This window comes from Schistocerca gregaria, chromosome 8 (genome assembly GCF_023897955.1).
Source record: "Schistocerca gregaria isolate iqSchGreg1 chromosome 8, iqSchGreg1.2, whole genome shotgun sequence".
Taxonomy (NCBI): Eukaryota; Metazoa; Arthropoda; class Insecta; order Orthoptera; family Acrididae; genus Schistocerca; species Schistocerca gregaria.
Window position 1 is genome coordinate 120,376,554 of NC_064927.1, and position 25,742 is coordinate 120,402,295.

Below are 25,742 nucleotides of genomic sequence, written 5' to 3' on the forward strand. Positions count from 1 at the left end.
GCGGCTCCCGCGCCGTCGGATTAAAGGAAACAATACTGGCGGCCGCGATATTTAGTGGGGAGGGGAAGGAAAGCAGCGAGCGCCGTTTGTCTGGCGCGCGGCGGAGGTCGGATCGCTAATCGTGCCCCGGGCTAGGGGGCGCGCGCATTAGCATAACTGCCGGCTCTGGGGGGCGGCGGGGGCGGCCGGGGGAGGAAGAGGCGGAACAGAGGGCGTGCAGGCGGCGGCTTGACTTACATCTCCCGGCAATCGGTGCTCCGTTACTGCGGAAACAGATTCGGCCCGGCCGCTATCTCGGAAACCGCGCGCCCGCCGCTGATGCTCTTTTTAAGACGTCGGCGCTCGTAAAGCGCGGCGAACGGTTCGCCCGCGGGGGCGGCGGAGGCGTGCGGGGGCGGCGCAGCCCCGCCTTATGTCCCCGCCGGGCGCCGCCATCTTGGCTCCGGCGCGGCGGCACTAAAAGAAGATGGCGGGCCGTCTGGTGGCGGCTTGTTATCTCCATATTGCCCCCCACGCCACCCCCCGGGGCCCGGCAGTATTTTTTAGTATTTTCCCATCCCCGGCGGTGGCCGTATTTCATCGGGATCGCCGCCGTCTTCTGCGGTAATAAGACGCTGGCTGCGGCTGATAGCGCCGGCGTGGGCGGGGGTGGAGGGGGTGGGGGGGTGGGGGGCAGGATGGGGATACTGGACGCGACCCGCAAGGTCTTCCCGGCGGAAGGAGGGGGAGGAGAAAAGGAGGGGGAAAAAGTATAAAAAGAAGGGGCGCTGGCTGGGGGTGCTGCCGGCCGCGTCTGATTGAACTCGGCGGCCTCGCGCCGGCTTACGCGCCGGACAACTCCTGCAGGCTTCTGCCGTACGCCGACCCGCTGCTGCCGGCCCTGACCCAAATAACGAACAACAACACGAATCTCTCTCCGTTCCTCACAAGTCCAGAGTCGAAGGGTTTCCGATGTTTGCTGACATCAATGAGCATCTATCGTTTTTGTTTGTCAAACTTCGTCTACAGTTGTGTAGGTTCACACTAACTGCCGTGTCGTCCTCTGTGAATGGCGTCATTGGAGTAATTTCATAACATCTTACGAAAATACCACAAAATAGAAATTCATCGTTTACCATAAAATATAACGGGCCAAATAAAAAAAGTTATGTGAGACGCTTACAGTTGTGCAAAATTCCTTATCTAGGCGGCTAGCTTCCTTATATTCGTTACGATGTGAACATTCCTGCAATTCATGGTGTATGAAGGTTACAAAATTCCATTTTAAAATCCAATTTACGATCCTGCTAAAAGTTAGTCACATATCTATGGCAGAAAAATATCTGTGGGGAAGAACATGCTACGAATTGTCGAGTATTTAAGAAAATGGTTCAAATGGCTCTAAGCACTATGCGACTTAACATCTGAGGTCATCAGTCCCCTAGACTTAGAACTACTTAAACCTAACTAACGTAAGGACATCACACACATCCATGCCCGAGGCAGGATTCGTACATGCGACGGCAGCAGCAAGCGCCTAGAACCGTTCGGCCACAGGGCCTGCGATCGGAACTTACTTTCTGGGCAAGCCTCGTATATTTTTCCAAGCAAATGTTTAGCTTTTTTGCAAAATTGTACCTGATACAGCTCTGGCGAGTGAGCATCGTGCCTGGGGGTGCTGGTCGTTTCAGAACACAGGGCTCTTTCCCTAAGCTTCTCAAGGGCCTAAGCACGTACAGGATGCCTCTGACCGTTCTTGTTTGCTGACAGAAAAGAGCGCACCCTTTGAAGTCAGGAAGTTCCGTTGAGTCCCAGAACTTTTGCAAATAAAACGTTTCTGGTTTTCACTGTGGTTTCCATTTCGAGCCCGATCGGAACTTAAATGGTTCAAATGGCTCTAAGCGTTATGGGACTTAACGACTGAGGTCATCAGTCACTTAGACTTAGAACTACCTTAACCTACCGGCATCACACGTATCCACGCCCTAGGTAGGATTCGAACCTGCGACCGTAACAGCAGCGTGGTTCCAAACTGAAGCGCGTAGAAACGCTCGGCGACAGTGGCCGGCTATCTAAGAAAACTAATATCGTTATACAATAAGCTAAACTCCTAGTAGAACTGAAATACATTCGCCATTTAAAAGATTCGAAATAAGAGACAAATCATACATTATTCGTATTTCACTTGTATTGAAAATTTGTCGTCCTGTTTTTTTAGCTTTCTGCTTCGACCTACGTAATGAGAAGACCGAGATCTAGCTTCAGCAGTTTCGAGCACTCTGTGAACGTCTACTCTATGTTGTTGGTTATTATAAACTCCGTTACACTAACAGCACCAGACAGTAACCTAAATTCATGTGCTAGGTAGATGCAAGATGTTCACGACGTAGTTTCACCTTCAAAAACGTATCAACAGAACGCGCTTCCTTTAAGATATACGAGGGCTATTTAGAATGTAAGGTCCGAAAAGGCGTGAAACGGAAACCATAGCGGAAACCATCCGATGAAGCTTTGCACAGATGCGGTGAGCAGCATCTCTCTTATGCCTACAGATCACGTCGCGCCACTCTGTTCAGTTCTGAGCGCACAGTGACCACACAAAGATGCCTAGAAAATAGTGACTCCCGCGAAGTACGAGCACGGGAGAGAGAGAGAGAGTTTGTCTGACGTCGTGACGCCCCAATAACAATTCTCGGCCGCACTCTGCAGCAGCAATGAAAATGCTCCTGCGGCGGTTTTGGGGAAGTGTTTCATCACCCACAATACAGCCCGAAATTGGCTCCTACTAAGTTTCATGTCTCCTCAGATGAGCCGCTAGCTATGAAGACAACATTCTGGCACAGACAACGAGCTGTAGACCAGCGTAAAACATTGGCGGAAAGCACAGGGGGCTGCCTTCTATGAAGAGAGGACTGCAAAGTTGGCGGAACACTAAGTCGGAGCGGCGACTAAGTAGAGAAGTAGCTAAAAGTTGATTTTCGTGGTGGTTTCCTTTTCGCGACCAGTCGGACTTCATTTTCCGAATATCCCTCGTTGAAAACGTTTAGAACACTGCGATATCAAGAGCCAAAACACTTAGCATCCCAAAAGGATCACAACCACAAGGTTCTTAGATGTAATAGTCATGCCCATAATAAACACAATCATTATGGCAGTAATGACAATCGCAACATTCTACCCACTTTCCCAAATGTCACAATGTTAACGTTAAAACTAAGCTCTATTTACAAATGACAGAAATATAAAATGCAGTTAGCTTGATGAGAAACATTTCCTGTGCATTTCTACCTTTAAACAAATTTGTAAATGAAACAAAATGGTTACTGTTCGTATTGCTGTTGCTCTAGCGGCTGCACGAAGACTGACGCCTTCTTACCAGATTCATTACTTATATAGGCAAAACTCTTGCATCCTTGAACCCCTGTTTTCGATGTACGCTTGGCGGTTCTCGGCTGACGCTAGCGATCAGAAATTTTTTAAGTCCGAAGAGTGGATATCCTGGACGCGTACTGTAGAAAATCTAGCAGCACGCGTCTCATTTGGCTTGTCATGTTTGTACACACAGAGAGGTAAGCGGTTGCGTAACGACCAAGGTCAACGCTCACAGAGAGTATCTCGCATTTGGCTGATAGAATAGGCTCTTTAATTATTTTTCTTTGTTTGATATGTTATTTTTTGGTAAGGAGAAAGGAAGGGAAAGAATTTATTTATTTTCTATAATAATGGGTGAGATCACCAACGAGTTTAAATTTTTTTTGCAGTTGTCCGCACCTTTAACCCACACTGACACAGATTCAGATTCATTTATTTTAGGATGATTCCTGGTCCTGAGTACAAACAGCATCGACGACAGGTAATATGATTTACCCATATCTCTATTGTAGACCTCTGCGATGTGAAATGTCCGATAAGCGATGACGTCACGGCTGTTAAAACATTCTAGTCCTGGAACTTCATCAATTTAAGGTCCACGGACGAGGGCTACGGTTGCCCAACCGGTACCATCCTGAAGGGTGCAGCCACGTGCAATTATTGCTGAGGGTAAAGTTAAGAGATCCACGACAAAAGATTGTTGGACGACTTGTGCACCTGCATAGTTATCCGTATCAATTCTTTCCCTTTCCTTTTCCTTACCAACAAAAAAAATGGTTAATGAGCCTATTCTATCAGCCACATGCGAAATACTGTATGTGAGCGTTGACCTTGGTCGTTATGCAACCGGTTATCTCTCTGTGTTTACAAACATGACATGCCAAGTGAGACTCGTGCTCCTGTTGATACATCAGTATTGGTAATGTTGTGGGCAGTGGAATGGAGTATCTCAGCGACTTTGGTAACGAATTAGAAGAAAAATCTGGAAGAATTGTTCTCCATACGGTGGTGCTACCTAGCTGCACATTCGGTACAATTTCTAGTCAGGGAGTTTGCACGCCGACTGCAACACCCTGTGATGTCAATGGCAAGCATGTTAACTGCTCCTACGGACTGGCCTCTAATGGTACCCGCTCGAAGCGCAACCGGCCGCACTTCCCGCCAGGGAGTTGCCGTAGTAATGCAACCCTCCTGAATTTTCTCCGAGTCCAGCAACGTTTGTTGGGCCCGTTACAAGACAACAGGATGCTGGACGACCAAAAGCAGTCGATTGCTACGTATTTCGTGGTATATATTAGGCTTCCCAAACCCAGAAAACTACAATGAGAAAAAAATCGCAGAACAAAGAAGAAGTTAGTCCACGAACCCACGCGAATTGTAAATGGTTGCTAAAACACACTTGACCTCTTAGCCACAAACAATTCCGAGCTAATAGAGAGCATCATGGCTGATACAGGGATTAGTGATCACAAGGTCGTTGTAGCTAGGCTCAATACCGTTTCCTCCAAATCCACCAGAAACAAACGCAAAATAATTTTATTTAAAAAGCGGATAAAGTGTCTCTAGAAGCCTTCCTAAGAGACAATCTCCATTCCTTCCGAATTGACTATGCAAATGTAGACAAGATGTGACTCAAATTCAAAGACAGCAACAGCAATTGAGAGATTCATACCTCATAAATTGGTAAGAGATGGAACTGATCCCCCATGGTACACAAAACAGGTCCGAACGCTGTTGCAAGGGCAACGGAAAAAGCATGCGAAGTTCAGAAGAACGCGAAATCCCGAAGACTGGCTAACATTTACAGACGCGGGAAATTAGGCACGGACTTCAATGCGAGATTCCTTTAACAGGTTCCACAACGAAACATTGCCTCGAAATTTGGTAGAAAATCCGAAGAAATTCTGGTCGTATGTAAAGTACACAAACGCCAAGACGCAGTCAATACCTTCACTGCGCAGTGCCGATGGTACTGTTACCGACGACTGTGCCGCTAAAGCGGACTTATTGAAGGCAGTTTCCCGAAATTCCTTCAGTAGGGAAGACGAATGGAATATTCCAGAATTTGAAACACGAACAGCTGCTAGCATGAGTTTCTTAGAAGTAGATACCTTAGGGGTTGCGAAGCAACTCAAATCGCTTGATACGGGCAAGTCTTCAGGTCCAGATTGTATACCGATTAGGTTCCTTTCAGATTACGCTGATACAATAACTCCCTACTTAGCAATCATATACAACCGCTCGCTCACCGATAGATCTGTACCTATAGATTGGAAAATTGTGGAGGTCGCACCAGTGTTCAAGAAGGGTAGTAGGAGTAATCCATCGAACTACAGACCTATATCATTGACGTCGGTTTGCAGTAGGGTTTTGGAGCATATACTGTATTCAAACATTATGAATCATCTCGAAGGGAACGATCTATTGATACGCAATCAGCATGGTTTCAGAAACATCGTTCTTGTGCAACGCAGCTAGCTCTTTATTCGCATGAAGTAATGACCGCTATCGACAGGGGATCTAAAGTTGATTCCGTATTTCTAGATTTACGGAAAGCTTTTGACACCGTTCCTCACAAGTGACTTCTAATCAAGCTGCGGGCCTACGGGGTATCGTCTCAGTTGTGCGACTGGATTCGTGATTGCCTCTCAGGAAGGTCGCAGTCAGTAGTAATAGACGGCAAATCATCGAGTAAAACTGAAGTGATATCAGGTGTTCCCCAGGGAAGCGTCCTGGGACCTCTGCTGTTCCTGATCTATATAAATGACCTGGGTGACAATCTGAGCAGTTCTCTTAGGTTGTTCGCGGATGCTGCTGTAATTTACCGTCTAGTAAGGTCATACGAAGACCAGTATCAGTTGCAAAGAGATTTAGAAAAGATTGCTGTATGGTGTGGCAGGTGGCAGTTGACGCTAAATAACGAAAAGTGTGAGGTGATCCACACGAGTTTCAAAAGAAATCCGTTGTAATTCGATTACTCGATAAATAGTACAATTCTCAAGGCTGTCAATTCAACTAAGTACCTGGGTGTTAAAATTACGAACAACTTCAGTTGGAAAGACCATATAGATAATATTGTGGGGAGGGCGAACCAAAGGTTGCGTTTCATTGGCAGGACACTTAGATGCAACAAGTCCACTAAAGCGACAGCTTACACCGCACTCGTTCGTCCTCTGTTAGAATATTGCTGCGCGGTGTGGGATCCTTACCAGGTGGGATTGACGGAGGTCATCGAAAGGGTGCAAAAAAGGGCAGCTCGTTTTGTATTATCATGTAATAGGGGAGAGAGTGTGGCAGATATGATACACGAGTTGGGATGGAAGTCATTAAAGCAAAGACGTTTTTTGTCGCGGCGAGATCTATTTACGAAATTTTAGTCACCACCTTTCTCTTCTGAATGCGAAAATATTTTGTTGAGCCCAACCTACATAGGTAGGAATGATGGTCAAAATAAAATAAGAGAAATCAGAGCTCGAACAGAAAGGTTTAGGTGTTCGTTTTTCCCGCTCGCTGTTCGGGAGTGGAATGCTAGAGAGACAGTACGATTATGGTTCGATGAACCCTCTGCCAAGCACTTAAATGTGAATTACAGAGTAACCATGTAGATGTAGATGTAGAAGTTGTGCGTCGTAAGTGAAAGATGGTAGGCGTGTTAACCAAGGATGCGTTTAAAGCGACTGAGACACCATTATCACCACGGGGTCATGTAATAGGGCTGCGAGAAGCCGAATGTTCCTCCCGCGATGCTGCAGCAAGATTTGGCAGGAATGTAGCCATTGTACGTGTTTGGTGGGAATGGTCGTCACGAGAATAATCCACGATCTGTAGAAGACCGGGCCGCAGGTATCCACGTGGAATTACCGAGAGAGAAGACCGTCATTTTCGGCGAATGGCTCTGGTGCATCGTACTGCCACCTGCAGCAGCAATCTGAGCAGCAGTTCGTACCTCAGTGAGACGGCCAACTGTTACAGCTCGGCTACCTCAAGGACATCTCCGAGCCAGACGCCGTGTAGCATGCATTCCACTGACCCAAAACCACCGCCATTTCTGACCAGTGATGTCACGCGAGAGCTCATTGTTTTACTGAATCAAAATGTACGAAGGAAATAAATATTTTTTATTTATGCGTAACCATTTTCCACGAAAAAATGAGAACAAGGATTTTCTTGAATTACAGCGCCAGCTACCAAGAATCAAAACAAAATTTTAAGTCAAAATTTACGTAGTTTTTATGTAGAATCTGATTCTGCAATAAAAATGGGGGTGCCCATTTGAAATTTTAAAGTTGCCTCCCGCCCCACCGCCAGGGGGCTGGGGTGGCGGTCTAATTTTAACACCAGAAAATGTCCCCCTCGAAAATAATCAACTTTGGATTCTACACATTTTTTCGCGTGAAGCTTATTTTTCGAGTTGTTCTGGTTTGTCAACTTGAAATTTACACCCTGTATAAAAAAAGCAGGTTTATCAAGTGTAAAGTTATTGCCGTTGTGCAACATTACAACAATACTACGCACTGCCACTGACATATAGACCAACAACTGAATGCGTAAATAGGACAAAAATGAATGAAACTAAAGAAATGTATTGTATAGTTATCAATAGAAATGGGCAGATTTAAATAACCTGCCAAAGAATCGCTACAAATCTCATAGCAAAACATGTATAATTATATAAGATGCTTAGCAGGTACGGGCGAAAAGTGTTTGGTACAAACAAATTAATTCAGTTGCAAAAGACAGAATTTTTATAATGTATATCATAAAACATAATTGCAGTTACCAACTGAGGAAAATGGCTGCAGATATTAACAATTTTAATACAAAGTAATTTGTCTCTCAGGTTTTCTTGGCATGATTCACTGACGCTATGATTAATGTGTTCTACCAAGCTATTGACTATCGACACAGCCGTCTGCTTCAGGTGCTGAGCGTTTTACTATTATGTGTACTCGCTGCCTGCACCCAAACCGCACTTTCAACAATTCTTGTGAACACTCCGCTATTTATAGCCTAGTTCCGCTCTCAAACCCCACTACGCCCCTTTTTTCAGAGCCAACACTGATGTTCCGAGAAGTGCAAATTCTCACAGCGTTTTCCAGGTGGGTACGGAGTGCGCGCGAAAAGATTCACGTTTTCCCATCTACGAGAGAGAAGTTTCAGCAAGATCTCAGCACGCGCATCGACTGCGAACGATGAGGAATGTCGTAAACAGACCTCCTGTGTGTGAGTGTCTTATGTGCTACTAGAAAAAGTCTGCACTGAACTCTTGGTAGCACTGTTATCATTAGCACTTCCTCTGAGAACTGTGCTGTGCTGTTAGTGCCAGTTCCTACTGCTTGTAATGTTGCTGTGGAGCATACGACAAGTGAAAGAGATCATAAGTTGGCTGTTGCTGGCGAAATAAATTTCTGAAACACAGAGAAACACGATGTTGAGTACCGTGGTGTAGAGTAAAACCAGGTAAGTCACGTATTTACTTAACGATTCTTCAACCAACATTCTGTTAACTAATGAAGTCACAGTCGAAGAACCACTTGTAACCTAAACAGACAATTAAAGGAGCGTAAAACAGAAGGCTCTTACTGAATTATGTGAGGGCCCTTTAAAACTAATTCGTAAAGAAGTTGCCTCCAGTGGACTCGATTTTTCCAGCCAAGATGTTACTAAAATTAAGAAATATATTTATCAGGCCAGATGTCTATTTTACCGCCACTACCGAAAACGTTCATACTCTTATATAGAGAAAAATCAGCAAAACAAAAACAGTTCAGTTTGCTTGTATTCAACCTTAAATAGAAAGAACTTCATAGTGACTTGAAGGAAAAGTTTATTTTAAGTGTAGAAAAAGAATATATACTTCTCATCAACGACTCTAACATAAATACGCTCCTGGAAATTGAAATAAGAACACCGTGTCCCAGGAAGGGGAAACTTTATTGACACATTCCTGGGGTCAGATACATCACATGATCACACTGACAGAACCACAGGCACATAGACACAGGCAACAGAGCATGCACAATGTCGGCACTAGTACAGCGTACATCACCTTCCGCAGCAATGCAGGCTGCTATTCTCCCATGGAGACGATCGTAGAGATGCTGGATGTGGTCCTGTGGAACGGCTTGCCATGCCATTTCCACCTGGCGCCTCAGTTGGACCAGCGTTCGTCCTGTGACGTGCAGACCGCGTGAGACGACGCTTCATCCAGTCCCAAACATGCTCAATGGGGGACAGATCCGGAGATCTTGCTGGCCAGGGTAGTTGACTTACACCTTCTAGAGCACGTTGGGTGGCACGGGATACATGCGGACGTGCATTGTCCTGTTGGAACTGCAAGTTCCGTTGCCGGTCTAGGAATGGTAGAACGATGGGTTCGATGACGGTTTGGATGTACCGTGCACTATTCAGTGTCCCCTCGACGATCACCAGAGGTGTACGGCCAGTGTAGGAGATCGGTCCCCACACCATAATGTCGGATGTTGGCCCTGTGTGCCTCGGTCGTATGCAGTCCTGATTGTGGCGCTCACCTGCACGGCGCCAAACACCCATACGACCATCATTGGCACCAAGGCAGAAGCGACTTTCATCGGTGAAGACGACACGTCTCCATTCGTCCCTCCATTCACGCCTGTCGCGACACCACTGGAGGCGGGCTGCACGATGTTGGGGCGTGAGCGGAAGATGGCCTAACGGTGTGCGGGACCGTAGCCCAGCTTCATGGAGACGGTTCCGAATGGTCCACGCCAATACCCCAGGAGCAACAGTGTCCCTAATTTGCTGGGAAGTGGCGGTGCGGTCCCCTACGGCACTACGTAGGTCTTGGTGTGCATCCGTGCGTCGCTGCGGTCCGGTCCCAGGTCGACGGGCACGTGCACCTTCCGCCGACCACTGGCGACAACATCGATGTACTGTGGAGACCTCACGCCCCACGTGTTGAGCAATTCGGCGGTACGTCCACCCGGTCTCCCGTATGCCCACTATACGCCCTCGCTCAAAGTCCGTCAGCTGCACATACGGTTCACGTCCACGCTGTCGCGGCAGGCTACCAGTGTTAAAGACTGCGATGGAGCTCCGTATGCCACGGCAAACTGGCTGACACTGACGGCGGCGGTGCACAAATGCTGCGCAGCTAGCGCCATTCGACGGCCAACACCGCGGTTCCTGGTGTGTCCGCTGTGCCGTGCCTGTGATCATTGCTTGTACAGCCCTCTCGCAGTGTCCGGAGCAAGTATCGTGGTTCTGACACACCGGTGTCAATGTGTTCTTTTTTCCATTTCCAGGAGTGTATCATGTGTTTTACCACTGAAAGTAATTTACAGCTGCTCTATGATAGTGGATGTTTTTCTTGAGGATGTCTTTGACTACTGATGGCAACCTTTTTGTATCAGTTATTTACATTTCATGTTTCAAATAACAGTCGGGACATCCATATATGCGTTATTTATTGATACTACATTAAAATGAATGCTACAGACAGGCCTCACCGATCTAGCAACAAACGTGAAAAACATGCAGTAGACACAGGATACGATTTTAAATTACAGAAATGGATCCTGTCATGTTTGAAGTTCTAAAAAAGCCTTTTTTATACTGGTAATAAGGAATAAAAATGATTTTCGTATCTCTTTAAATAACTTGACAAATGGCCCATTACAGGAAAAGAGTGTTTTATCACCCATTTCTAACCATACCTTAACGGTCATATAGAGTTCTAAGTCTCTTAAAAAGGGAGGAAAAATGCTGTAGATTCAAATTGTGTTTTCTCTGCATACAGTTGAATTGACTCAAAATTTCGCCACTACACACAACTGACCTATTTCGAAAAGTGGTGGTGTGTGTACTTGACCACTTCAAGAGCAGGCAAAACTTCGGATCTGCGAGCATTTGGGATCACTTGCGTTCTCCAGCTGTAGTGGATATAATGGCTCTCAAGATGACAATAAACTGAATGCCACAAGTAGTGAGGTAAAGATAGTTCTGAGCCATTTTGTTTGTATGAGTTGCATACATTCAAGCATACATTCAGAGTAAAATTATCCCTCTCCCCTTGAACTAAGTGGTTTATGACACTATGGAATTGATTTAAGACCCTCTAGGGATAATTTGTCTTTTAGAGGATCTCCCTGACCCTCCCACCCTTTTGGAAAAAGGCACACCTTTTTGTCAGCACTCTACAGTTCATTTCTGAGCCACTTTTCCCCATCCTGGGAAATCGCAACGCCCTTCCCCAACACCCCTCACTTCCCCCCTCGCCTCCTCCACTTCCTCTCCTCTTCCTACACTTGTGAATTGGCAGGAAAAATACACAGTTTGTGCTAAGTATTTTTCCTCCAGTTCACAAGTTGACATTATGTCTTCGACATAATGATTAAATAAAGAATATGCAAATTGAACTGAATATTTTATTGTTATGTCAGTTAATACTAATTTGAGATTTCATGTCATGAGATCCTTCCTCACCAGCATTCAGCATGAACTGAGTGTTTTCAACCAATTCACATATGGGTAACAGGGAGTGGGAGAGGAAAAGGAAAGTCAGCGATGAGTAGGGAGGGATGGGGATTTTCCCATGGAGGGAAAAAGTTCAGAACTGAACTGGGGAGAGTGTCCCTTTCTCCAGAGGAGGGGAGGAGGTGGAGTAAGTAGGAGGAGTGGGGTTTTTTCAGAAGGATGGATTATCCCCAGGGGATCAGAAATCACTTAGCAGAACAATATGGTGAGAGGAGAGGAGATGAATGATTTACCACTGACTGTGTACTTGCTACTGAATGTATGCAACCCATACAAACAAAGTGGCCCAGAACTCTCTTTACACCACAACTGGCAGACATCAACCCTTGTTTAAATTGAAACCCTATGTACACGATTATTCTGTTTCTCACATCTTTATTGCTATTATAATGGTACAAATGACAACTTTCTGGGGAAGCACAGCTAAGGAGTGTATGAAAAAAATTAGGAAACCTAATAAGCTGGAACAGAGGTTTCAATTTAAACAAGAGGCCTGGCACTCGATTTATTATGATCTTGCTGGTCATCGAATCCACCAGAGCTGGAAATTACTGAGAGAAATTACGTTTCCGTTAATATCAGCGCAGGATCTGAAAAACAAAAGATCATCAAAGGGCATAGTGGGCATCGTGAATTGAACACTGCTATAACTAGCGGCCTGAGACCAACAACACAGTCTCGCTGGAGTCCAGGTAGCGAGTTAACATAACAATGAAACTCGTAGCAGCTGAGGAAGATGGCTGTATCAGTTGTCGAAATATTGTGAGGAAATGGGAACAACAACTCTTTCGAACACCTGAAATCACACCTTTAATAATGAAAAGTGTCCAAACCAGACCCAATTATGTTCGTAATTTAATAATAATAATAATAATAATAATAAAATATGTTTTAATGCATTTATTAGTCACATTATCATGTTATATGCCATTTACATTTTACACTTAGAAAATATGATAAGTAGTTATTATAAAAAGGTTAAAAAATCTCTAAAAACTATTGCCAGAATCGGACACCCTGCTTAAAAATAATCGAAATGGTACTATACAATATTAAAATAATATTAAGTCAGAGCAAACGTAAGTAATTTGAAAGTAAATATAATATACTATGTTCATATACTAACGTTATAGAATTTCTCTGTGTGTCTTTTGATGAACTCAAGAGACCTGCTGTAGGCTTTATTTCTACCACTTTAGTTTTGTGGCGTTTAAGAAAAAGACTAACCCACTTTTTCACAGAAATTTATTTTCTGAAAGAGTGTTCAAGAGTGTGCGATGTTACTTAACTCTGCTAATTGTATGGTCGTTCTTCACAAGTCAATATGAGTAAGAAAAAAAGAAGAGGCTCCCATAGCAAGACAGTACTTCTTCAAGATCTTTACCCAAAAACTGCAGGTCTCTTCTTGGGAAATCTCATAAGTGTTGTTTTAGGAACATTAAACTGCTTACTAGACTTCTTCCAACCCATTCTCTTTTCTCAACTGCATCAATAGTTTTAATGATTTTAGATGGTCTTCACTTTGTTTGATCAACCTTCCCCATTACCCTCTTTCAATCTGCAAGATGATAAACAGTTTCGTGCATCTCAGTCTGCAAGAGAAATCCAAGAAAATGAGACTGCGTACTAACACAAGCAGACTTTTAACATAAGAAAGTATGGATCTGGTTTAAACTACTAAAGGGGCTCCAGTTTAAGTGACTACAGCCTAAATTTTCTTAACAGAATAAATTTTAAGCAGATACCTAAGTGAAACATTTTATACACTACTGGCCATTTCAATTGCTACACTAAGAAGAAATGCAGATGATAAACGGGTATTCATTGGACAAATATATTATACTAGAACTGGTATGTGATTACATTTTCACGCAATATGGGTGCATAGATCCTGAGAAATCAGTACTCAGAACAACCACTTCTGGCCATAATAACTGCCTCGATACGTCTAGGCATTGAGTCAAACAAATCCTGGACGTCGTGTACAGGTGCAGCTGCCCATGCAGCTTCAACACGATACCACAGTTCATCAAGAGTAGTGAATGGCGTTTTGTGACGAGCCAGTTGCTACGCCACCATTAACCAGACGTTTCCAATTGGTAGAGATATGGAAAATGTACTGGCCAGGGCAGCAGTCGAACATTTTCTGTATCCAAAAAAGGCCCGTACAGGACCTGCAACATGTTGTCGTTCATTATTCTGATGATATGTAGGGTTTCGCAGGGATCGAATGAAGGATAGAAAAGAATGGTTTAAATGCTCTGAGCACTATGGGACTGAACTTCTGAGGTCATCAGTCCCCTAGGACTTAGAACTACTTAAACCTAACTAACCTAAGGGCATCACACACATCCATGCCCCACGCAGGATTAGAACCTGCGACCGTAGCGGTCGCGCGGTTCCAGACTGTAGTGCCGAGAACTCTGGCCGGCTGCAGGGTAGAGCTACGGCTCGTAAAACGTCAGAAATGTAACGTCCACTGCTCAAAGTGCCGTCAATGCGAACAAGAGGTGACGGAGACGTGTAACCAATGGCACGCCATACAATCACGCCGGGTGATACGCCAGTATGGCGATGAAAAAATGACGTTTTGCTAGTTGTGCACCCAGTGCAGCCAGGTTCGTCATTGAGTACAGCATCGCAGGCGCTCCTTTCTGTGATGCAGCGTCAAGGGTAACCACAGCCATGGTCTCCGAGCTGATAGTCCATGCTGCCGTAAACGTCGTCGAACTGTTCGTGCAGATGGTTGTTCTCTTGCAGACGTCCCCATTTGTTGACTCAGGGATCGAGACGTGACTGTACGATCCGCTACAGCCATGCGGATAAGATGCCTTTCATGTCGATTGCTACTGATACGAGGCTGTTGGGATCCAGCACGGCGTTCCGTATTACCCTCCTGAACCCACCGATTCCATATTCTGCTAACAGTCATTGGATCCCGACCAACGCGAGCAGCAATGTCGCGATACGATAAACCGAAATCGCGATAGGCCACAATCCGACCGTTATCAAAGTAGGAAACGTGATGGTACGCATTTCTCCGCCTTACACGAGGCATCACAACAACGTTTCACCGGGCAACGCCGGTCAACTGCTGTTTGTGTATGAGAAATCGGTTGGAAACTTTCCTCATGCCGGCACGTTGTAGGTGTCGCCACCGGCGCCAACCTTGTGTGAATGCTCTGAAAAACTAATAATTTGCATATAACAGCATCTTCTTCCTGTCGGTTAAATTTCGCGTCTGTAGTACTTCGTCTTCGTGGTGTAGCAAATTTAATGGTCAGTAGTGTAATTATAACCATTAACCTTAAACATTACTATTTAAGAACACATATAAGCTAAAAGACGCAGCTACCAATATCTAGGAGAAATTACGAAAAATGTAGCACAATGTAAAAACTTCCTCCATTGTCAAAACTTTCAACAGAGAACTGATAAGTAACAAATGAAATGGAAGACGTCTGCACTCTCCTACAGAGTGATAGAAGCCTAAACTACTGTTTACAGTTAGTCTCGTCAGAGTTGAGGAGAATGAACAGCCGAAAGACCAGCGGGTCTGCTTTAGGAGGCATGAGATTCCAATTTAGCGCGGTTCACTGTATAATATATGTTTCAAGGCCGCTCTTTGCTTAAGTTAAAACTCCAGGGCTGAGAATCCGTGATCGATATACACAGTGTAACTAAATTCGCTTTACAGGCTTTAACGAAGGTTCCTTGGCCCAAACGAGAAAAAATTCTAGAATGTCTGGGCTCCAAAATTCATACCTTAAGAGCTGTGAGCACTTGTTAATGAAAGAGGTGTGTTTCACAGAAGCGAAGATGATCAAGTGTTCACAGCTCTTAAAGTATGCACCTTAGAGCCCTATTTACTAAACATGTTTTCCTTGTTTTTGTGTAAAGAAATGGTTCAAATGGCTCTGAGCACTATGGGACTTAACATCTATGGTCATCAGTCCCCTAGAACTTAGAACTACTTAAACCTAACTAACCTAAGGACAGCACACAACAACCAGTCATCACAAGGCGGAGAAAATCCTGACCCCGTCGGGAATCGAACCCGGGAACCCGGGCACGGAAGCGAGAACGCTACAGCACGCCTACGAGCTGCGGCAGGTGTAAAGAAACTGTCCTTAAGGTTTATAAAGGGAATTTAGTTATTCCCCATATAAAGTTATACCGGATGTCTCCCCTATGAGTTGCCACGCGATTTTCTCTGCTGTTGCGGTAGATATTTTCAATTTCGTTTTTGCAACGTAGACAAATCCAGCTCATCACGTCTTCCATACGACGGAAAGCGTCACGGAAAACGTCGCTTTGATTCCCGTTCCAAACAAAATGATCTTTAAATGGGATTTCTGTATGTCCATTCGACAGGGCGATTCCCAATTAATTTCGTGTAACAGGGACAGTAAAACTCGAAGAATAACCAGTATTCCAGCAGCATATGAGAAGAGCGCTGCCGCTCAGACTGCTGGAGTACCGGTTATTCTTTGTGTTTTAGTGTCTGTGTTAATACATAGTGGTAAAACGAGTATCGCCGAAACCTGCTTGTCAAGGAAGGCAGTATTCGGCTACAATTGTGGATAGGGGTGTAATCAGTTACTATTGGTTCCCTTTTGCAAGTACACACATTTATTTTAAAATGGTAGTTCCAGGCTCAGCAATACATAAAGGTATCAGACATTATTAATGAAGGAATAAACAACTGTGTAATTAATAGTGCTTCCTGTGCGTTACAATTTACCAAATGAGCTTAAAGCACTGACACAAAAATCAAGCCAATGTGGTCCCAGTTAGAATTTTAAGGCAAGTAACCACAATCACGGCTGAAGGCCTTTAACGCCAAAACCGGCAATTATAAAAAAAATTAATCAACATACTGTAAAACAGCAATGGTTAATTTAAAAAGACAGGCAACTGATCACGAAACAGATGTGACAAAATGATGGTAAACTTGGTAGCAGAATAATTTAAACCTGCTGTAACGCCAAGAATGGGACTTATATAAAAAATTTTGAAAATATAATAAAACAGCAAATGCAATAATAAAACACAAGGGCATGTCACAGACGGTGCACCAGGAATCGCGAGTGAGTATATAGGCAGCCAAGAGTTGCATTCACTTCGTAAGATGGTAACTCAGGCTAGTGGCAGTCTGATGAATGACTTATGATAATCTTGCTCAGGCTACCTGACGACCAATAAACCAAATCCAAAGATGTAATAATACGCCAAAGCCCGAACTGGCGCTCTGGACTCTGCCCGCAGAATACTGAGCTTAGAGCGCCTGGAGCGGGAAAGGAATCACTACCACCAGAGTAGAAAAATCGTCAGCCAACAACAATCAGGAAAGCTGTAAAAAGTACACGCCTCACCGTACAGCAGCGGCAAGGTGAGGAAACGTACACTGCCATTACATACACTAACCCCCAGGGCAGGTAACTGGGCCATTAGCGGCCACCAGGCAGGAAAAATACCGCTGGTTAAACTTAAGAAATAGTAACAAAATGAACGCATTAAATAGTAATTAGAAGTCCGGGAAGGCTAATCAGATCCGCCTTCCCCAAGCACTCCACTCGCTGATCTTCGCCTCGGCAACATGACAAGCAAAACACGAACCCAAGTCACTGGAGAATCTCAAGATCTCGCAATGGTGGAGGTTTCTCTACTTGAATCCAAATGCACTCATCTTAAAGCATGCTGGATCCGGTTTACGAAGAGGTCGTGCAGCCTCGTGACCACAGGCCTTCCATCCGGCAGTCCATGCGAGCTGCCAGTGGTCCCGGTGTGTTCTCGCACTACGCGGACCTGGCTCCTCCTGAGTCCCCCTACCGACCTGCACACTCACATCACCCGGAAGAACAAAAACGTACCCCGAAATATAGGGCCACAGTTACTACATATCGATAACCGCCGCTGCTGCCACTAGTGGACAGGGAACGCTTGCGAAACCAAGTGGCGCCAGTCAAGACGAGAAGAAGACAAACAACCGCAACCATGTCGACTAAACGATACGGTGTGGCGTCTAAACAGAAGACAGAAACCAACAGCACCAACGCGAGCTGCAGCATGGCTCAGTCCCGTTACGGTAATTGGGGACCGCTTCGTCGAATGGACGCGTAAAATTCCGCTTTAAAGATAATTTTAGTTGCAACGGGAAACAAACCGACGCTTTCCACCGACGCTGGGTATCGCATGAAAGACGCGGTGCCGGTTATTCTTCCTCCCCGGCAATTGGGATTTATCGTCATCGCCCCATCTTGTGTAGTTGCTCTGCATTCCACGGAGTGTTTGACATACTGTGTGTGCGATGCGGTGGCGATAAAGGAGTCCGAGGTGTCCGCGAGGTGTGGTACGCGTTTGCGAGCACAGCTTGGATAGTGACACTGTGGCAACGAGGGAGTGCTGGGGTTGTGGGTTTCGTTAGACCGGCTGTAGTCTGGTGATAAGGGCTGCGGTCTGATGTCACTAAAGGCGTCGTTACATGTAGCGTCCTAGCGTTGTCGCTAGATGTTTCTGATTACTGTATTGGCCACAGTCAAGGTACAGGCTTGCGTAATTTGTAGCCAAGAGTGGTGCTTGTTCTGCGGTCCGTCGCTCTCTGAGAGAGACCAAACAGTGAGGTCATCGGTCTAGGAAAGGAAGTCGGCCGTGCCCTGTCAAAGGAAGCATCACAGTATTTAGGGAAATCACGGAAAGCCTAAACCAGGATGGTCGGACACGGGACTGGACCGTTGTCCTCGCCAGTGCGAGTCGAGTGTGCTAACTACTGCGCCACGTCGCTCGGTCCTGTTGTATGAAGCTTCACCGTTGTCAGCAAGGTGGCTAAAAGACGGCTCGAACACGTTTACTTCAAGTTGTAAGAAGAAAACAACAGTATAACACGCCACCTTCAAGACGATGTGTGGTGCTGCCTTTGCGGATTACTGTAACGACTGGCTACGACAGCACCGTGGCTTGTTTAAGTCTATTATTTGCAAATAAGTGTTATAATGCGTACCTGGCGTCGTAAAGTGACGGGAACGACCTTTACTAAGCTAGTGGTCACCTCTCGAGAGTGTGATCCGCATCGATTTCCTCTGCGTCGTTGCTATCGGATTAATCAAGAGAACGGGCGGTGACTCCTATGTATCGATTCCCTAACTGTGAAACTTGGAGTGTGGAACATTGACATGTCCCTGTGGTGTGTTGTCGCATGGTCAGACTATTTCCGACAGTGTAGGGTGTTATGAGATCAGTTGTCTTGTTTCACATTGGTATTGGTTTTGTTGAGTTCATTTTAAAGGTATTCATAGCGCTTCTTTTGCGGCTTTTATTACGGAGGGCGGTTGTGTGAAACAGGGCGATTCGCTTGTGTAGAATAATGAAGTGGTGCACCACTTAATTAAGAATGCTTCAAATGCTTCATCGTAAGTACTGATTGTGGTACGGTCGTACTGTGTTACTTCATTTGTTTTGCGTAGCGCCATAGGTCCAGTGCTCAAAACCTGTCTGACGTTTGCCCTTGCTTGCACGGCCTTGTCCGGTTATAAGTTTATCGGCATCTGCAGCTGACTTTGTGATTCTGTGGGCGTAATGGGCAGTCTGTGTGGCAGGAAAAAAGGGTTCTAATGGCTCTGAGCACTATGGGACTTACTATCTGAGGTCGTCGGACCCTAGAACTTAGAACTACTTAAACCTAACTAACTTAAGGACATCACAAACATCCATTCCCGAGGCAGAATTCGAACCTGCGACCGTAGCGGTCACGCGGTTCCAGACTGTAGCACCTAGAACCGCTCGGCCAACACGGCCGGCTCTGCAGACTTAGCTCTGCTTCTCCTGCAATTTTAGGTGCCGACATAAACATGCAGTAGCGTTAAGTTGTTGTGTTGGCATCGCAAACCAGAGGTCCTAAAGGGCATACTCCTATCGTTTGATAGTGGTCAGGTTGAATAATATTAATTTGTTTATTGAACTTTGAGTTCTTACGCATATGGTATGCTGTTGTCGTGGTGGTTGACACGAGACTTTTAGTCTGTACTAAGTCACTTGCAGGAAGAAAGTAGCAATGGAGGGGGCAGTTTCAGGGGCCCTGTCTCAGTGTGTTGCAGTTTCGGGCAGGGTCAGTTCTCACCAGCTGGTCCTGCGCGATACCCACCCCCCCCCCCCCCCCCCATGAGATTCGACCGAATTTCACAATTCCGCCTCCAGGACCGAGAGGGGGGCCCTCCATCTTCTCATAATCCAGCGGGTGCTGGCCATGATGGAGAGCCTGATTTTTCATTATTTGGTAAACAGATTCCAATAAATTCAGTCTCAACAATTAACGTGACGAGCAGTATTTGTTTGGGTTCACTCCAGCTACATGTTTCAAAAACGAAATTGCAAATGTCTGCCGAAACACCAGAGAAAATGCGGCTGATGACTCTTAGGAGAGACGCCCTTTATGTCGTGTACTTTGACCAGATACAAAGAGTATCCCGTCGATTCGAAGCAGGCTGCAATAGACTCAAACAGACTGTCATCTGAGAACGAGAACAGTCGAGAACAAGAACAAGTACAGCAGAATGAACACACCAGCGATTCCACGCTGGAACGATCGTCAAGTGCGGGAGATCCACATCGAATCGACTACAAAACTGATTTCGACGTGTGACCGTAAATCTTTTCGCTAAACCGTTTACTCTCGGTCGATCGACGAATCTTTGTCGGGCTACTAATGCGCGTCAAGCTGGAGAGGAACGTAATCAACTGCGTCACGGTTCGATCCGAGGGAGAAGCAGAGCCGATTCGCTGCGGTTTCTGTTAGGCGAGGGCAGCGTCCCCCTACGTACTGATCGACCCCTATCCTATGTGTCATCAAAATGAAACAATAAAAGCATGAGGCGCTTTCACTATCTTTTTATCGCTATGAGTGTCTTATTTTATGTCTTCGGTGGTCTACAAGGAGTACTCATTCGGAAGATTTCCGGTAGCAGTCCACCCTGAATAAATGCAGTACTGTCTCTTCGATAATATGTTTCCATAACAAAACTTTGTCTCGAAACCTGGCAGAAAAGAGATTCTGGTCGTATGTGAAGTATGTTAGCGGCAAGAAACAATGAATGCCTTCTCTTCTGGAGATGCTGTGGAGGACGGTGCTGCCAAAGCAGAGTTACTAAGCACAGCCTTCTTTACTGAGCTGGAGGCAACAAACTCCATGTTTACTTCTTGACTGTCATTAGTACGAATCAAACGGAAAACCAAATCGCAGGCGACATTGTATTACGGGGAAAAAAGATTAATGTAATTGTAAGGGGAAGCACCTAAAAAAGAACGATAGAAAGGTGATCAGTCAATAAAAGGTAATGAGGTGAAAATAACATTTCATGCTGCGGAAGATTATCTGAACGAACAGCGCAGTAATTTGGGAGACAGGTAGAGGAACAAGACATGGATTGAGACCAGTTTTTAGGTGTCTGTCCACTGCGTTTAGGAAAATGCTGTGCTCACGAAATTCTGCCCTAAAGAATAGGATACGAAAACAGCAGTAACACGATAACATCCAGAACACAGTTTACACGACTCACCGGCAGGGGGCTCTTGGAGCGAGAGCTCAGGTCCCCGTGTTTTTTCTTGTGTTACGTTTACTGTGGTTGGAGTACAGTGTGCTGCGCTATTGTAGACCGCTTTAGCACTACCAAAACAATTAGGTGGCAGTTTTATTTTCAGGTAGAAATGCAATGTCTTAGTACACTTCTGCGTGTTCTTTGTCGGTTCATTTCTCGTGATTTAATATGGATAAAAGAATTATATTGTAAATACAATCTGTGCTTGTCGCGTTAGATTTCTCGCACAGATATTGTACATTAAATTTTGATTTACACAACATTTAATTAAAGTAACTAATATTACTTAAGTAATATTTTATGACAATAAAGAGCAATTCCACACTTTCCCGCTACTGACGAAATTTTCGATGAAATGAAAAGAGACATAAACAGTGGAAACTTTAGTGAAAAATAGTATACAGTTTGTATTTTGCAAGCACAAGGACTCATTTAAAAGGCACATTTTTACTACCAAACATCATTTACTACATAACTAATAAGTATTTAATTCCATATTTCAGCATGTGCCTTTATGGCCAAGTTTTAGTATGCCAAACTATTCATTCGAAATTCTCAGTTTCAATCCCTAATTAGTTTAATTTTTTTCAACTGCCGTTTCCTTCTTCCCTGGTTTGACTTGTTGTAGTGTAAAACTTGATTTGCTTCTTGTGAGAATATCTGTGGTACTACATCCAATTTATGAACCGCATGTTTCTTATATACAAACTGTTTTAAATTGCTGTTTTTAATATTCATAGGAAACATTATTGCTTGCGGAAAATGAAAGGCAGAGTTGATTGCGGAAAGTAATTTTGTCAGTGTATATAACGTGGATAACCAAATATCTTTGTGCATTATCATAGTTCTGCTGTATCAGTGTAGAAAGTATACATGCTTCGTTTTCGAAAATGAGATACTATGAAATTATTTTTCCGAGTCTTTACGTTTTATCTTTGTTCAACGTCAGTGTAGAAATACGTTCTCTAGATTTTTCCAGCGTAAGAGAATGCTATTAGGTCCACAATGACCCATTGAAAAAATACTGCGTGGGAATGAACAGGAAGTATTCAAAGCTTAGAGATCACTAACTTTAACAATGAATAACTGAAATGGCTTCTGAAAATGTGAAATAAAGCATAAAACTTCATCTAGTCAATTTCCAACATTAACAGAACGTCACCAAAGCTGCAGTAAATGTCTAATACGAGGAGAGTTCAATAAGTAATGCAACACTTTTTTCTCAAAGCAGATCAGTTGTATTCAAGAATCCAAAAAACCATACTATTTCCCACTCTTTTGGCTACAAAATGCTGTTTTTCAACATAATTCGCGTCTAGGGTGACTGCATTACGCCACCTTACTGGGAGGGCCTTTACGTCCACATGGTACTACTGTACTGGTCAACGTCTTACACCATCAGTAACCTCCCCATCATCTACGTACTGCTTACCGAGGTGTCCATCTTTGATTGAGGCAAACAAATGGAAGTCGGAGGGTGCGATTTCCAGGCTGTAGGATGGAGGAGGAAGAAAAGTCCACACACGTTATGTGAGATGCTCTCGGTGCTGTCACGGAGAAACGGAAGTTCATTTGCATTATTGTGGCGAAGAACAGGCTAAAGCCGTTTCTTCAATTTCCTGAGTCTGTGTGCGGTCGGCTGGCAAGCGGGAGGTCGGACAGGCTTGAACGATCTTTTTGCGATGATAACAGATGCCTCGCCTAACGACTCACCATGCTTTTGTTCACCACCAGGTCTCCGTACACGTTCGGCAAGTGCCTATGAATATCTGTGATGCTCTGGTTTTCCGTCGAAAGAAATTCAATGACAGTGTTTGCCTGGAATGCATCTTCTTTACAGAAGCCATTTTGAAGGCTTCATATAGCGTCGCCACCTCTCGAAACTTCATGAAGCTGTAGGGGCTGAAGCGGGTAATTCCACTGTGTCCCACAGCATTTTTTCAACCGAAACTGGCCAGATGTAAACAGTGTTGCATTAGTTATTGAACGACCTTCTTATTTCACTGTTCTTTCTGGTCGTCATACACATGCACTATCTCATAAAAGTACGAAGACACTCTTACTTAACGTGGAATAGAGGCGGAATCTCGCGCGTAAATTAAAAGGAAGCGGGAAGTATGGTGTTGTCAGCAGAATGCTTCCTTCAGGAGAGCTTAGAGGTTCCTGACGTGGACTAATCAGGGACATTCCAGCCTTTCGGAGGCTGCCAAAGTCAATGGCTGGTGATGTGACTGTGAAGCGGAAACGCGAAGAAACAGCCACAACTAAACCATGTACTGACGGAAAGGCACTGTCCAACACTATGGAGGGTTGTTATAAAAAATCGCAAGAAATCGGGGAATCACTCGTGAGTTCCGAAGTGCTAACAGCAGTCCAGCTAGCGCAATTGGCTGTGCTTTGGGAGTTAAAGAGAATGGGGTGGAATGGTACAGCGGCTCCTCACAAGCCACACTTTTCTTTAGTCAGTGGGAAGCGACGCTCGAGGTGGCTTAGAGAGAGACTCAGCTGGGCAGCGTGCGACTGGAAACGAGTGACATGGTGTGGTGGATCACGCTATACCCCGTGGCAATCTGATGGGATGGTTTGCTTTTGGAAAATTCCTGGAGAAAGTTACCCGCCATCAGTGCCAAGAGTGAAGTACGGAGGAAACGATGTTGCGGAAGGATATGAACACATTTTACAGGGATCTGTTCTGCGTACAGTAGGCGATTGTTTGTAGCAGCATGACAATGCACCTTGTCATTAAACAGCGTCTGCAAGGCAGTGCTCTGTGGAAGGGAGCATTTTAAAAATAGATTGATCTGCTCAGAGTCCAGACCTGAGCACAATGGAACGCCTTTGGGATGAGTTAGAAGTCGACATCACTCCAGACCATAGTGTCCCACATCACTAACATTTCTGTTTTCTGTTGGAATGGTCTGCCATTCCTCCATAAACATTCAGACGTCTAACTGAAAGTGTCCCCAGTAGAGTTCAAGCCACCATAACTGAAAAAGGTGCTTATGTCCATAACAGGTGTTCGGATACTTTTGACCACTTAGCGTAAATTGCTTCACACTTAACAGTGGAGTATATTCCACATTAAAGAGTATCCACATGTTGTTGTTGTTAGGGTCTTCAGTCCTGAGACTGGTTTGATGCAGCTCTCCATGCTACCCTATCCTGTGCAAGCTTCTTCATCTTCCAGTACCTACTGCAACCAACATCCTTCTGAATCTGCTTGGTGTATTCATCTCTTGGTCTCCCTCTACGATTTGTACCCTCCACACTTCCCTGAAGTACTAAATTCGCGATCCCTTGTTGCCTCAGAACATGTCCTACCAACCGATCCCTTCTTCTAGTGAAGTTGTACCACAAACTCTTCTTCTCCCCCGATTCTACTCAATACCTCCTCATTAGTTATGTGATCTACCCATCTAATCTTCAGCATTCTTCTGTAACACAAATTTCTCTTCTTCAGAAACGATTTCCTTCCAATTGTCAGTCTACATTTTATATCCTCTCTACTTCGACCATCATAAGTTATTTTGCTCCCCAAATAGCAAAACTCCTTTACTACTTTAAGCGTCTCATTTCCTAACCTAATTCCCTCAGCATCTCCCGTCTTAATTCGACTACATTCCATTATCCTCGTTTTGCTTTTATTGATGTTCATCTTATATCCTCCTTTCAAGACACTGTCCATTCCGTTCAACTGCTCTTCCAAGTCCTTTGCTGTCTCTGACAGAATTACAATGTCATCGGCGAACCTCAAAGCTTTTATTTCTTCTCCATGGCTTTTAATACTTACTCCGAATTTTTGTTTTGTTTCCTTTACTGCTTGCTCAATATACAGATCGAATAACATCGGGGAGAGGCTACAACCCCGTCTGACTCCCTTCCCAACCTCTGCTTCCCTTTCATGCCCTTCGACTCTTATAACTGTCATCTGCTTTCTGTACAAATTGTAAATAGCCTTTCGCTTCATGTATTTTACCCCTGCCACCTTCAGAATTTGAAAGAGAGTATTCCAGTCAACATTGTCAAAAGCTTTCTCTAAGTCTACAGATGTTATAAACGTAGGTTTTCTTTTCCTTAATCTATTTTCTAAGATAAGTCGTAAGGTCAGTATTGCCTCACGAGATCCAACATTTCTACGGAATCCAAACTGATCCTCCCCGAGGTCCGCATCTACCATTTTTTCCATTCGTCTGTAAAGAATTCGCGTTAGTATTTTGCAGCTGTGACTTATTAAACTAATAATCCGGTAATTTTCACATCTGTCAGCACCTGCTTTCTTTGGAATTG

General features: G+C 44.6%; 1 protein-coding gene across 1 annotated transcript in view; it reads right to left on the reverse strand.

Annotated features, from left to right (window-relative positions):
• Positions 1–289: 289 nt before the first annotated feature.
• The window catches only part of LOC126285070 (serine protease 55-like), a 103,882-nt gene continuing 78,429 nt past the window's right edge, over positions 290–25,742 (reverse strand). The window contains exon 5 of the mRNA XM_049984393.1: positions 290–880. Coding sequence (XP_049840350.1) covers positions 290–880 — 591 coding nt within the window. The remainder of the gene's footprint in view (positions 881–25,742) is intronic.